This window comes from Salvia hispanica, chromosome 1 (assembly GCF_023119035.1).
Source record: "Salvia hispanica cultivar TCC Black 2014 chromosome 1, UniMelb_Shisp_WGS_1.0, whole genome shotgun sequence".
In the NCBI taxonomy this organism is placed as follows: domain Eukaryota; kingdom Viridiplantae; phylum Streptophyta; class Magnoliopsida; order Lamiales; family Lamiaceae; genus Salvia; species Salvia hispanica.
The window spans coordinates 49,671,493-49,685,261 of NC_062965.1; the positions used below are offsets into that span (position 1 = coordinate 49,671,493).

The 13,769-nt window shown below is 35.7% G+C and overlaps 1 protein-coding gene and 1 non-coding gene across 2 annotated transcripts; one reads left to right on the forward strand and one right to left on the reverse strand.

Moving 5' to 3' along the window:
• The first annotated feature begins 607 nt into the window (after nucleotides 1-607).
• TRNAN-GUU lies at nucleotides 608-681 on the forward strand. Its single transcript has one exon. It is a non-coding gene; the product is annotated as a tRNA-Asn (tRNA).
• A 1,749-nt stretch (nucleotides 682-2,430) lies between these two features.
• Nucleotides 2,431-5,955, reverse strand: LOC125219247 (AP2-like ethylene-responsive transcription factor CRL5). The gene is made up of 8 exons (XM_048121207.1): nucleotides 4,837-5,955; nucleotides 4,582-4,664; nucleotides 4,452-4,460; nucleotides 4,290-4,378; nucleotides 4,134-4,207; nucleotides 4,001-4,051; nucleotides 3,830-3,906; nucleotides 2,431-3,475 (listed from the first exon to the last, which is right to left on the reverse strand). Exons 1-8 carry the CDS (start codon nucleotides 5,505-5,507, stop codon nucleotides 2,817-2,819), a joined length of 1,713 nt encoding a protein of 570 aa, XP_047977164.1. The 5' UTR covers nucleotides 5,508-5,955; the 3' UTR covers nucleotides 2,431-2,816.
• Nucleotides 5,956-13,769: the final 7,814 nt, after the last annotated feature.

A 13,769-nucleotide genomic window follows, 5' to 3' on the forward strand; every position in this document is an offset into this window, starting at 1 on the left:
TGATTTGAATTCGATATTAGACTTTGCTATAAATATATTTGGTGTGAGGCCGTATACATACAAATAAAAGCATGCTTTTATGTTATACTATATAATAAAGAGCTGCGCGTGACACGAATTATTAAAATATGATAAACTTATAAGTAAAATTGTCGATGAAAGAGGTGCGCTTGAAAAATAAAGGTTTGTTTATTTACGAATTTTTACAAATTAGATATTACACAATTTAATTATATCGTTAAAAAAACAAAATAGCAATCAATTAGCAATACTATGAATTATGATTGAGCAGACCAACCCACAATGACTCAACGAACCATCAAAGCAATAAAATAACACACCAATAAATCGAAAATAATGGAGTAATAGATAAAACTTATTCAAAGAATATCAAATTTAATTATGTGGTCGTTTTAAAATCTTAAATGAGGAAATACATTAGTAAAAGGACCGCTAAAAAATGGAAATGGGGAGACTAAAAAGGCTTTTAAAAATTGATAGATGACAAAACTTATTATTTAAAAACAAATATTATTACTAATGCACGATTTAAATTTTAATATACTTAATACAATTACATGATTAAACTTGAAAATAAACCATAGTTGCTGGAATAGCTCAGTTGGTTAGAGCGTGTGGCTGTTAACCACAAGGTCGAAGGTTCAACCCCTTCTTCTAGCGTTTTTGTTATGCTAAATATTTTGTATTTTTGTTTAAATAAATTCCAACATTGTTACGATTAAATCCAATTTTTATAGATTATAATAATAATGTCCCAATCCTTAAATTTGTTGCAAAATCATTTGACTTTCAATTTGCACTAAATCATGGATTAAAATATTCATGCCTGTTTTCTATTCAAATACTCCTAGTTTAGAGTTGAACACAGTAGATTAATGTGCAAAGAGATATTAAATTTTCTAGTGAATATGTACTTCACCATTCCACCATTAATAAGATTACAAATTCACAACCAAGCAAGTGTGCATAAACAGTGAAGAAATGTCACAAGTTGAATAAAGAAAAGAGATTCATGTCCATTATCCAGCTAATGAGGTGAGTGATGAGAATAGAAGAATAACATAATGATTATAAGATCAGTACAATATCAAGAAAAGTTGAGCACTAGTCCAATATTTTTCATGGGTCTATGTCAATTTTGGACTACGTCAATCAACTATTTACCCCAAATTAATGTGATGCATATGAAAATGGGTGTCGCACTTCACTACCAAAATTTGGGTGCTTTCAACTTTTTTGCTGTTAATCGAAGACTTGTGACCAATAATTGCACAATACCTAAACCATATGTGCACAAAATTTGCCTTCTTTTCCGGCATCATTCCCTCCTTGTCCATTCTTTTTTTCATGCATTACAGAACTAGCAAGATAAAATAATAGTGAGAGATAGAGTAACAGTACAAAGGTAATTCAGAACGAAAATAACAATAAAAGTAGCGAAGAACACAATAAAACATAAATAAAGAGGCATCGCACATTTTCAGTAAAGTAAAGACTCAAATGAAAGACCGGTAAACAATAGTCTACCAAAAAGAATAGTAATCTCATAGTGGCTCAACTTAGATGAGAAGTTCCAAACAACAGAATACCGACTTACCCTAGTAAAACATACTTGTACTAACCAATTCTTGGAACCAACTACTCCCTCCGTTCCACAAAGATTGTCTCACTTTGACCGAGTATGAGTTTTAAGAATGTAATAAAAAAGTGAGTTGAAAAAGTTAGTGGAACGTGGGTCCTACTTTTATATATTAGTTTTATAATAATATGTGAGTAGGAATGAGTTAGTGGAATATGAGTCCATTACCAAAAATGGTAAAAAGTGAAATGAGACAAATTTTATGGAATCGACGGAAATGGATAAATAATTGGATGGAGGGAGTAAAACTCTTACATGGATCACCCCATGCAATAATAATTGGAGCCTCATCAAAGATTCAAAACTAGCAACATGAAACTCACACACACACACGTGTAAGTGTGTGTGCAAAATGCATTACATGGATGTAAGAAGAATGATTGCCTTGTTAGAAATGCCCATATCAGGACACAAATGTGCTTTTCAAGTCCAACATAGAAGCAAGTGGAGGGGTGGTGGAAAAGCTTAATTACAAATATTTAGTGCACCTTAAATAAGATAAGAGACAAAGCCTTGCTAATGATGCCCCATAAATCCAAAAGCATGCAACTCACAAACACTTCTTAAAAAAGAATCTCCTTTTTCTTGAATTATGGGAGGGAATGTCTGTTAACTTTGGGGAAAGCTCAGAGAAGGAAAAGTTGCATGCTTATGATTATGTAATGCATTTTGAGTGGGAGAAATTAAAACCATTGATAGCTTTGGTCAAAGTGAAAAACACCCCTTTAACATTATTGGCCTCATTTCCTCTCTTTTCTTGTACTTGAAAGGGAATTAATGTGACAGATGTTATCATATATATATAACTAAAGCAGATTCAATAATACAAAGGTTAATTTAATCATGAGAGCCCTAACAAGATTCCCTCCATTTTGCAAAATCTTGATCCCAATATGAAGAAAAAGCAAATTTTGAGTTTGGAAAAAGTTCCAAACACTTTGTTACAAATAGATAACTGGATCCCACCCTTGTCCCCTCCATGATTTCCAATGTCTTCCACCATTACACAAAAAAAGCTTAATCCATTTTTTTTTCTTCATTTTCTTTTGAATCTGCCTTCTGCCCTTCTCCCCTTTTTCTTAGGGGGTTTTGTTTTTTTCTCCCACTTCATGCAAAGGCATGAAGCCCTGTGAAACGACGCCCGAAGGAGCTGCCTTCAGGCGTCGTTCCATGCCGCAAACACCGGCATGTGAGCCGTGGTGAGCGACACCGGCCTGATCTGAGCGGTCGGGATCCAAGCGCCCACATTAGTCGGGGGGCTCACGAACTTATCAGGCCCCCCGTATCTTTCGGGGCTAGCCTCCCTCGAGCTGCTCAGGCTCGTGACCAAGGACGACGCGTTCGAGAAGTGGGGCGCCATCGTGGCGTTCGACACCCCCCTCTGGCTCGAGTTGAGACCGCCCATCAAATCGTGGAGGCCCACGGAAAACGTAGGGCTCTGATAGCTCCCGAGATTCAACGTCTTCACATCGAGCGTGCCAACGCTCCCCTGATGCCCCGGCACCGGGGCATCACTATGGAGCACCATCTTCCAATCACATCCATTGGAAACGTGCTCGACTTGAGCACTACTGCCACATGCCTCGACCCTCTGGGTCGAGGAGAGGGTCGAGGCATGGCACTCCTCGATGGACGCCACATCAGCGGTGGGCCTCACCTCCTTCGTCCTACGTGCCACCTCCCCTGTCGGCAGAGTGTTGCTGGCCATGATCTTCTCCACGTCGTACCGGGAAATGTCGAAGTTGGTGACCGCATTCACCCCCCGGAACTTGATCGCCGCGATGTCGTACGCCTCGGCGGCCTCCTCCTGCGTGCCTGAAAACAGAGGCACAACAACAAAAATTCAAATTTTTTACTGCAAAACTACTAATCAGGAATAGTATGTCACATTACAAAAGACCTTTCCATTTCCCCTCTTTATCATTTTGTCTATCAAAACCAAAAACAGCCTTAACAAAAGTGGAGTCCCACCAAAAAACCAGTACAGTCAAAGTTGCTGTGTGAAATCAGCCTTACCAAAAGCAATCACAACTCACTGCTCAAAAAGAAAAGAGTGCCAAACAAAGACATTTTACTACAAGCCAAACATAGATCAAGATGACATTTCAACACAAACACTAAAATTCTCATGATTTCAAGAATGATTGATGATGTATCACAAATTCTTACTGAATGTTCCAAGGTAGAGATCCTTGTTTCCGGCCACCCGACCGATCCTCGCCTGCCATCTCCCATGCTGGTGATGCCTAAACACAACAAACAAACCAAAGATCAAACCTTTACCTTTTTGCAACTCAAAGATGTAAAACAAGCTCAAGAATCAAGATCACTCAAATCAACCTTGTTACTCCTCTGTATATCGAAGCTCCTCTAGAAAAACCACTGCTTTTCCTAAAAACATAAATATACAGTAAGATTTCAGACAAAAAAAGAATGTCAATTTCCAAGATTATGGTAAGAAACAAACATTCACCTTCTCAAGTGGGCTACATATTCCTGTCGGCTCATGTTCTTCATATCCTCAAGTTCTTGATGGTAGTTCTCCAGCTGCAGATTGTGTAAAGATGAAAACTTTAGTTCTTGAAACAGATAAAAATGTGGTGATAAAAAATGGGAAAATGAGATTTACGCCAAAATTGATGTGGGTGGAAGGCCCCCAGTATTTTAGAGCAGCAAGATCATAAGCTCTTGCAGCTTTGTCTTCCATATCATAACCACCTGTAACTAAATCTTTAAGCATATGTTTCTACTTCTTTAAATTAAGCAGTGACATAATAATCTAAATTCTTACCAAGATAGACTGAACAGCAACAGCAAAATCCCACCAAGTAGAAAATGAAGAAGAAAATTAACTCCATGGTAAGAAATAAAATGAATAAAAAATGTGAAGCATTTAAAATGGTGTTTATTTTTGGACTAACCTTGTCTTCCTTTTCTGGTCTGCCCTTCCTTCTTGCAACTGTTATCCCACAAGTGAGCTTCATACCTACCCGTCCAACGATGTCTGTGGGGAACACAAATAATTCACAAATTATTCAAAACCCAACAAAAAAGATCACTTTTTTAACATGAATTTCAAAAACAAATCATGACTTGCTGACAAAATTCACCCCAAATCTTGAAAAATAGAAGCAATGATGATGATGTTTGAAGGAAGATGAAGATAAAAATGAGACCTTGTGACGCCGCGATACTGAGAAGTTCTCTGGCCAAATGTGTCGATGGATTTGCGGTGAACAGTCTGCTTCTGCTGTGCTCCTCTCTTCTTCGTTTCCATGGCGGCGGATTCCGTCGTTTCGGAGAGGTGGAGCGAGGCGGTGATGCAGCTCGACTGCGAGCCCGGGCTCATCGACAAGCTCAGAGATTGCGGCGGCGGCGCCGCCTCGGTCAGATTGTGGGTGTGATCCATCCATGTTTTGAGGCATGGGGCGATTTCCTCTTCTGGGATTTGAGGGATTTGGTGCTGGTAGAAGCTGTAGTTGGAAAAGTAGTGATTTTGGTGGGTGTAAAAGTCCATTTCTTGGTGGCTTGCGGCGGCGATGGTGGCGGCGCCGAGGAAGTCTTCGAGCTTTGGGGGAGGCGGGTGGGATTGGGAGAGGGCTTCCATGAGGCAGAGGGAGCCGTCGGATTTGAGTGGCATCACGGAGAGAGGGGCGTGGAAGTCGCCGCCGGCGAAGATGGCGCCGGAGTTGGAGAGGTAGAAGTTGTTGTTGGGCGTGGCGGCGGAAGAGGGCGTTGCGGCGGCGGCGGCCTCCATTTTCATGTGGGGTGAGAGGGAGAAGCCTAGCCAGTTGCTGATATCTGCGGCGGCGGCGGCGGTGGTGGTGGTGTCGTTGATGTCTTTCATTTTGTTTGGATTGAGTGTTTACACACACTACACGCAGTGGTTTGTTTGGCTGTTTTTTTTTAGTTTATTGGGCGAAAACTCAATCAATCATTGGGTGGGAAATGGAGTAATCATTTCATGTTTCTCTCTCACTAGAAAAGGCTTCTCTTCTTGTTTTGATGTTTATCACAAAACTAGAGGGATATCATATAAGCAAGAAAACCAGTCGAAGAAATTAGTCTTTTTTCTTTCTTTCCTTACTCTCACATACTTATATATAGAGAAATATAGAGATGGATATATAGATAGATAGAGAGATATAGAGAGAGGGAGAGAGAAGATAAATGTGTATAGTTTGTATGAATCGAAACAAAAGGAATGAATTTCAGCAAAGCAAAGTATGCTGGGAAATCGGTGGCATTCCTCTCTGAATTTCCATGGGGATCTGTGTATGTATTATGTATATATAGATATGTGAGTGTGATTTATCTATCAAAGGAAGAAAGAATGTGACTTTTGCTTTAATTTCATTTCTATTTCTTGTGATTAAACCCTAACTTAAACCCTGCAGAAGCTGATAATTACAAATGAGAGAGAACATTTCAATAAATTTATCTAACCATATTAATTTCAAATGATATGACCACCTCCCATTTACTAAAAAAACACATGTCTTATATTTAGTTATTTTAATATGGTCTGATTAAAAAAAAAAAAGATTTTGATTAAAATACAAAGCTGCTTTTTATAAGGAGTATGTCGGTATTAATATATAAATATACCGAACCTACCTGTTTATATGAGTGGGACTATGCAGCAAAGTAGAAAAAAATTGTTTCGTTAATTGGAAATTCTATTTAGTATAGTAAATGAAATGAATCTTTTCAAGAATAAATGTAGATTGCAGACTATTGGAATTAGCTAGATCTGAAAACTAGGGGTAAGGTGTGAAAATGGAATAGCTAGGGTCTGAATTTAGAATTATACAGAAAAAGCTGTTCTCAAAATTCCTTTCAATGCAGCCATATATTTAAAGTAAATAGTCAGAGAAAATAAACTTTGGGTTAAAATTGATTTTAATATCTCGCCATTTGCTAGCTGTAAAATAATCAGTAATTTACAATATTCTAGTACTAGTATTAGTACAAATATTTTTTGATTATTAGGTTTATATAGAAAAAGATGTTTTATTTGAGAGGGAGAGAGTGAGTGTATTTATTAGATAGATTTGATGGGTATGGGGCTGTAGATGTGGGCATCATGTCATTTCATGCAGACAGCTTTTAATGTACATTTTGAACAATGGAGGTAAGATCGGATGTTACTCTTTTCCTCCATTGAATGTCTGTTGTTTAAATTTGGATAAATTTCAGACCCTTTAACTAGATTTCTCAAACACTGTAATTTCATTTTTAAGACAGGATTTACCTTAGTAAATCTAGTGCAATATTGCTTTTACACTGTCAGAATTTCAAATCTAGCAGCTGTTTGCAATATAAAATACGTACACAAATTTCATTTGTTTTTTAGTGACAAATGTAGTGGTGTGTTTTGGTGGAACGGCGTTTGGAGGTTTACAATTTTGGGTAAATGCACATTTGTTTAACGATTATGATACCAAATCAAGCAACTTGCGAAAGAAATCTTCTCTTTGAAACCCTAACTTAAATTTAATTTTTGTAATAATAGATAAATTTTTGGAGAATGTGTGCAACAAGAATTTATAAATATATTTTAGAACAAATGTGAATAGGGGTAATTGCTTTTAAAATCACCAACTTTCCATGAATTCCGGTTTTTCCCACGAACTTTAAAAAGTTCGTGTAATGTCACGAACTTTATTGTCGGTTGCTATTTTCCCATGTCAGGTTTTCCGGTCTGATTCAAACTGTTCGTTTCCTATTAAGACAATGTCCAAATTCTTTTATCTTACTATCGTTATCTTCGTCTTTGAAATAGCTTCGTGTCGGTACCTTGTACGCCTCAATCGGAACTCGGATCAAGAAGTTATGGCCATTATGATAGTACAAGGTTGCACAAAGGTCGCAGCCTTCATCAAATGACCATAACTTCTTCATCCGAGTTCCGATTGAGGCGTACAAGGTACCCACGCGAAGCTATTTCAAAGATGAAGATAACGATAGTAAGATAAAAGAATTTAGACATTGTCTTAATAGGAAACGAACAGTATGAATCAGACCGGAAAACCTGACATGGGAAAATAGCAACTGACAATAAAGTTCGTGACATTACACGAACATTTTAAAGTTCGTGGAAAAAACCGGAATTCATGGAAAGTTGGTGACTTTAAAAGCAGTTACCCCATGTGAATATGCATAAATGATAAGTAAAAATTAATGAAATATGAATTTTATTTTTATATACTAGAGCATCCATAACCAGTGCCACAAAGGGGTGTCGAAACGCTATGAGGGTGCAATCCATGGCAGGACGGGAGACCCGTCAACTATCATGGTCTGCATTGTGGACATCCGGATCAGACCGTTGAAGAGTAAGGCATGTTTTTTTGGGGTGGAATTTATTTTTTAAATAAATATGGGAATTGGGATGACCGTGGGTGGTAGAAGTTGTGGTTTGTCAAAAAAAAAATAGGGGAATGATGATTTGGTAGCACTTACAATTATTTAAAGGGATATTGATCCCTAAAACTGAACTTTGGCATAATTCTAGCATCCGCGAACTATAAAATTACTCTAATATATCACAAACTTTACTTTCCATTATTTCCCACCCCGCCCAAATAAGATGTTTTAAGCAAAAACTTATTCTCGTAGACAACCGTGAAATGTTTATGATATTTAAGACTACTTTTTAAATTCGTGACAAATAAAATAAAAGGCCACTTAGAAATCACGTTGATTTAGTTGTGACAAATAGTAATATGCAAAAATCATGTATGTTAGTCAGATATGGTTGCAGTAGGAAATAATACACGGATTGTAAAGTTTGTGAGTTGTTAGACTAATTCTAAAGTTCATGGAAATTACTAGAATTAGGCCACAATTCGTAATTTTGAGGACCAATTAAAGTATATATATATGTTACAATTAAGCTGTACGTATAAGCTTCAACAGTATTCAAGTTTACCAAAATATAGGGACCTCTATTTCATTATAATTTTTCATAATCTTATAAGCAAAAATGTTTTTACGAAAAGAATAACTCTGTTATGACTTGTTTCATCTAACTTCCGTTTCTCATTAACTATGATTCTTTCTATAAATTATTAGCTTAATTATCTAACAATTCCACAACTTAATTAAGTAGTATAAGCTTTTCAGACGTCACATCTTACAAGCTCTTGTAACATCTTATAACCTCCATGATTTGATAAACTCACTAAAATAACTGTAGCCAAACCCAATTAATTTATATTCATAATAATTCTACATGAGTTTGATTATGTCACGTCGTTGTAATATATATATGAGTAATTTTCCTTTTTGCCTTTCTTAATAAGCACTCAACGAAATTCTCAAAAATTAATTAGACAATGAAATTTTATCACCTGCCTCATATTATTTGAAATCGACTAACCATACCTTAAAAAAAACTTTTAGAATCACGATCATTTTCTTCCCAACTAGCTAGTCATTGTAACTCAAATATATAAATTAATTTTAAAAAAATCAAGAAGTAACTTTTTTACGTTGATTTATGAGGAAAAGTTGGATTGGTTTGAATGCATTAGTCAATAGTTTATTAATTTGGACAAAAAGATAAAGTTTGTGTCTTTTTGCTCCAAATATTCCCGGAATGATGATCAAAGGGCCCTCTAAAATCACAATGCTTTTCTTCATAATTCTTTTACTTATTTTTATGTAGTTTCTAAACTTATGGATGTGGTGTTTAACAAATTAAATAAGTAATTATTTCATTAAATTAGATTAAAAGGTTCCATAAGAGTAATACTTATCTGCTTTAACAATAATGCAACACCAATAATTAATAACTAATAACCTTTTAATTACTTGGTTTTACTCTTTAGAAAATTACTCCATATCTTAAAATTAGTTATGATGGGATTCGTGGGAAGGATTTTTTGCATGGACAAGTACATGAAAAAGAGTTTTAAGGAGACATATTTTCAAATGTAAATGATTTGGTTTGGATGTTGAATGAAAAATGAATACCCCATATAATTTTTTTGGAGGGAGAAAAGCAAAATAAAAACAGTTGTAATACTAAGGAAAAAGGGACTCTTTTTTATTATATGGCAATAATGAGTGAATCCACCTATATACAAACACCCAAAAAGAAAAAAAAAAGAAAAAAATTATTCTCTTATCTGCAAAACCAAATTATGAGAGTGTGCCCCAGGGCAAAAGCAGCTGATCAGAATACCTTTTTCCATCTCACTTTCACTATAATTTTCCACAATGATATTAGTGGTTTCATTTCAAAGAATTTTGGTAGAGTTAGATTGCTTGAAGATAAATGTGTGTTTGGATATTTTGTTCATATGATGTAACATCTTGTTTTCCTAGTTATCATGTGCATGCCTTAGCTATTGCTTATTGATGGATGAAAATTCGTGTGAGTTTTCACTCGTCGGGAGCTCAAAGAAAGAGTCACTATTCTCGTACATGAAGTTTTTTTTATATAGAACAACGCTTAAGTTGTTGAATCGAAATATATCATATCAATCCAAACAATGCAATGGTCGGAAGCAATCTAAAAGTCCATCAACAAAAGTAGTCACAACAAACAAACCAGAAAGACTGAGAGAACATAAACGAACATAATGTAGAACACATAAATGGAACAGAATGGAAAGGCAACAATGAGCCGCAACCAATGGAAGAAAATCATTAGAAAATGACTATTGTTTTGTTAAAATTGTTCTTATGAATAAAAGTTATTATTAATGTGTTAAAAGTTATTGTTTACAAAAAAAATAATTATTCAAGACATGAAGAATTAACACGTTTAGTATTTGTATGATCATGTAGTATTTCTTTGCATGCAAATGCATGTAGTGACTAAACTAAGCATATGAAAATTACCCTTGCTTGTCTAAACTACACTTTTATAGCACACACATAATACTCCTATTAACAAATAAATCCTATAAATAGTATTGATAAAAATAATAAACATAGAAATTAATTTAAAATAAAATCTTTTAACAAGAAAAATTAGTGCATGAAATCAAATTCTAAATTTTGAATATATTGAATTATATCAAATATATATAGTTATTTTTTTATATTATGATCATAGGTACCCATAAATTTAATTAATAATTACTTTGGTAAACTTCCATTTTCTTTGAAACACAACTAAATAATTAATTGTCGACGCATTACACAATTTTGGAAGTCAAAACTAGACTAAATATGTGGAAACAATAGGATAGAAGAAGAAGAGAGGTAGGAATATAGAAAGAGGTAAAATAAAAAAGAGAGGTGCAGCAGTGATCAGACTGCAAATTTTGGAGGTAGCTGTAACCCATTTAGGATATCAAAATTAATTTAATTAAGATTGAATTATTAATTTAAAAAATATACTAGGAGTAGTATTATGGCCCATGACCTATGAGAAAATTGATATATAATCCTCTATATCAGAAAAATATGAGAAGCAGCTTAGAACATCAGAAACTGAAATATTTTTCGTTTTAATAGCGATTATTAGGTTTTCTGAGTGAAAAGTTATGCCAATAAATATTCCTGCATCGGATTGGTATATTTATAATGTTATCAGTGGTGGATTTGTATGTAGAGTTTGATCAACTAACATATTTTCCAATTATAAATCCATTATCCACCACTATTAATATTATAATTATGAATCTAAATTATAATTGTTCATGTTCAGAGTATATTTTTCGCAACCTACTATAAATAATAATAAAAACTAAAATAAATATCCACACACAAGTGAGAGAGGGTATCATCTATCACGTGACAGGTAGGAGAGAGAATGGAAACACACAAAATCCAAAATAAAATCTAAGGAGATCAAAACAAATTAGAAACTAGCTCAGTGACAGTCTAGTATATTTCACCATATCACTTCGCACCCTCAACTATAAAATTGTTACATTTTCTCAACAACAAATATTATTGTATACTTGAAAAAAAATCATCAAAGCAATGTATTTATAATGTCAACATGATCATCAACATAAATTTATCTTGATATTTTTTTTATATACTGTGTTAATATTTAAAATATCAATATTAACACAATGTATTAAAATATTAATTCAGTTTATGTTGAAATTTTAATGTCATCAGGTTAACATTTTTACTACATTGTATTGAAAAGTTAGTAGGTTAGTAATTTAAGAAAATTAGCAACTGATTAAAGAAACAATAAGTCTATGCAACCAAATTTTGTACAACCAAAAATTGGTTTATTTGAGTAAAAAAATAATTTATTTATGCATTTAATTAAAAAGTATAGACATATATATAGTATAGGGAAAGTGCACAATATTATGGTATTTGTGTATAATTTTTTTAAATATTTTTGAACCATAAAATGTAATTAATGCATACTTTAATACAAATTTTAAAAATAATAGAGAAATAATTCAAATATAAAAATAAAAAATTGAAAATGAGGCTAAAGACTAATAAATTGGTTTTAATTTGTTAACTAACTATATCTATTATTTTAATATTTAATTAACACATCAAAATTACTAATATAATCTTGTTTTGGTTGTACAAAATTTGGTTGTTTATCATTGCTCAAAAAGAAATGATGAGTAACTGTCTGGTAAATAAATAAATAGTACTACTAATAAACATGTAGGAGTACAATAAAATAGTAAAATTAAGATAACAACAAAGTAAATAATCTGTCTCAAATTTGGCAAGCTTTGTACAAATTGTATTTGAGATTCTCTAATTAACTTTGATAATAATATTGTATCGGATGTAACTCACACCATATCTACTACTAACAACTTAATTATTGTCTGTGAGAGAGGTTTTGCATATTGCAAATATGTAATTTCTCTAACTATATTCATTAAAATTTATCCCCAGTTTTTAGCCAAGTGCTACATTGGTTTCTCCCTTATTTCTCCCTTATTTCTCCCTAACTCAACATTTCATTTTTACATCATTATTTTTTATATTATTTAATTTTCCCTACAAATGTATTTAATAAATAGACTAATAATGAACAATTCATCGTTGTATTAATCATTGGAAAATATAATACAACGAGAAAAAAAAAACTACAAATAAAAAACGCAAATAAACAAAGATTTAAAAAAAAAAAAATCTAAGACGGAGGGGCCGGAGGGGCGTCGGGATCGAGCCCCAGCGTACTCTGCAGGTGTTGGATGCATTTCCAGAGGGCCGCCTTTTCTTCAGGGGTCCCGCCGCCGGTGAAGTACAGCGTGTACATCTGGGTCAGATTGGCGACATTGCTCGAATAAGTGGCTTTTTCTAAGTCGATGACGGATTCCGACGCGACTTCCGACGTTGCGCCCTTCCCCTTCCGCCTCCCCTTCGCCTTCTTCACTCCCTCCGGGCGCTCGTGCGGACCATCCCCACTCAAGTCGATGTGGGCCGCGCTCCCCTCGCTCTCCGAAACGCTAAGTCGCGAGCGCACCGATTTCCCGTGCAGCGCGTCGTGCATTCCCGTCCGGAATTTGGGGAGATCCTTCAGCTTATCGTAGATGTTCCAATACTTGAAGCCCTTCGTCGACAAGTACTGGCTACTATACATCCGGATGGCCTCATCTCGGACCATGTGCTCGTTCTGGCCACTCGTCATGTGAGTCATCAAGTTAGAATAAATACCGTTGAAGTGCCCGCAGTCCCTCATGAGGCGCTCCCAATGCCGACGGATCGCCTCGCTGCCATGGTCCTTCATTGAGGCGGTCTTGTGGCTCCTGTACTTCGCGGCAATCCGCTCCCGAGAATATGATCTCGGTCACGGTAGTTCTTTGCGCTCCGCGTCTGTGACGTGTCCGCCCGGCTTGATCGGCTATCGGCTCGGACTCTTGCGAGTGTAAGTAGTCCTTACCCGCTTCGGCCTCTCATCGGAACCCGTATCGGTCGCGGCCGACGACGCCGGCGCCTTCCCCCTCCCGCTCCTAGAAGGCGGCTCGGTGGGCGTTTCTTCCACCTCGAAGTCCTCCGCGCTCGGTGTCGCGGCCTGAGATTCTTGGTCGCCTGGGGTTGATCCGGGGGTGTCGAACTGGGGCCGATACACATCGTCGGCTGGAAAGGGCATTCTGCCGGCGAGTTGAAGTACGGAGAAAGTCTCCGCGCCGGAGGAGTCTGCAAAGGAGAC

Bases quoted from the DNA above. Each gene is read 5' to 3' on its own strand.
- LOC125219247 (XM_048121207.1), bottom strand. From the start codon at position 5,507: ATGAAAGACATCAACGACACCACCACCACCGCCGCCGCCGCCGCAGAT. The intron at 4,208-4,289 runs GTAAATCTCATT...CACAATCTGCAG, and splicing joins CCACCCACATCAATTTTGGC to CTGGAGAACTACCATCAAGA. The intron at 4,052-4,133 runs GTGAATGTTTGT...TTATGTTTTTAG, and splicing joins TATGTAGCCCACTTGAGAAG to GAAAAGCAGTGGTTTTTCTA.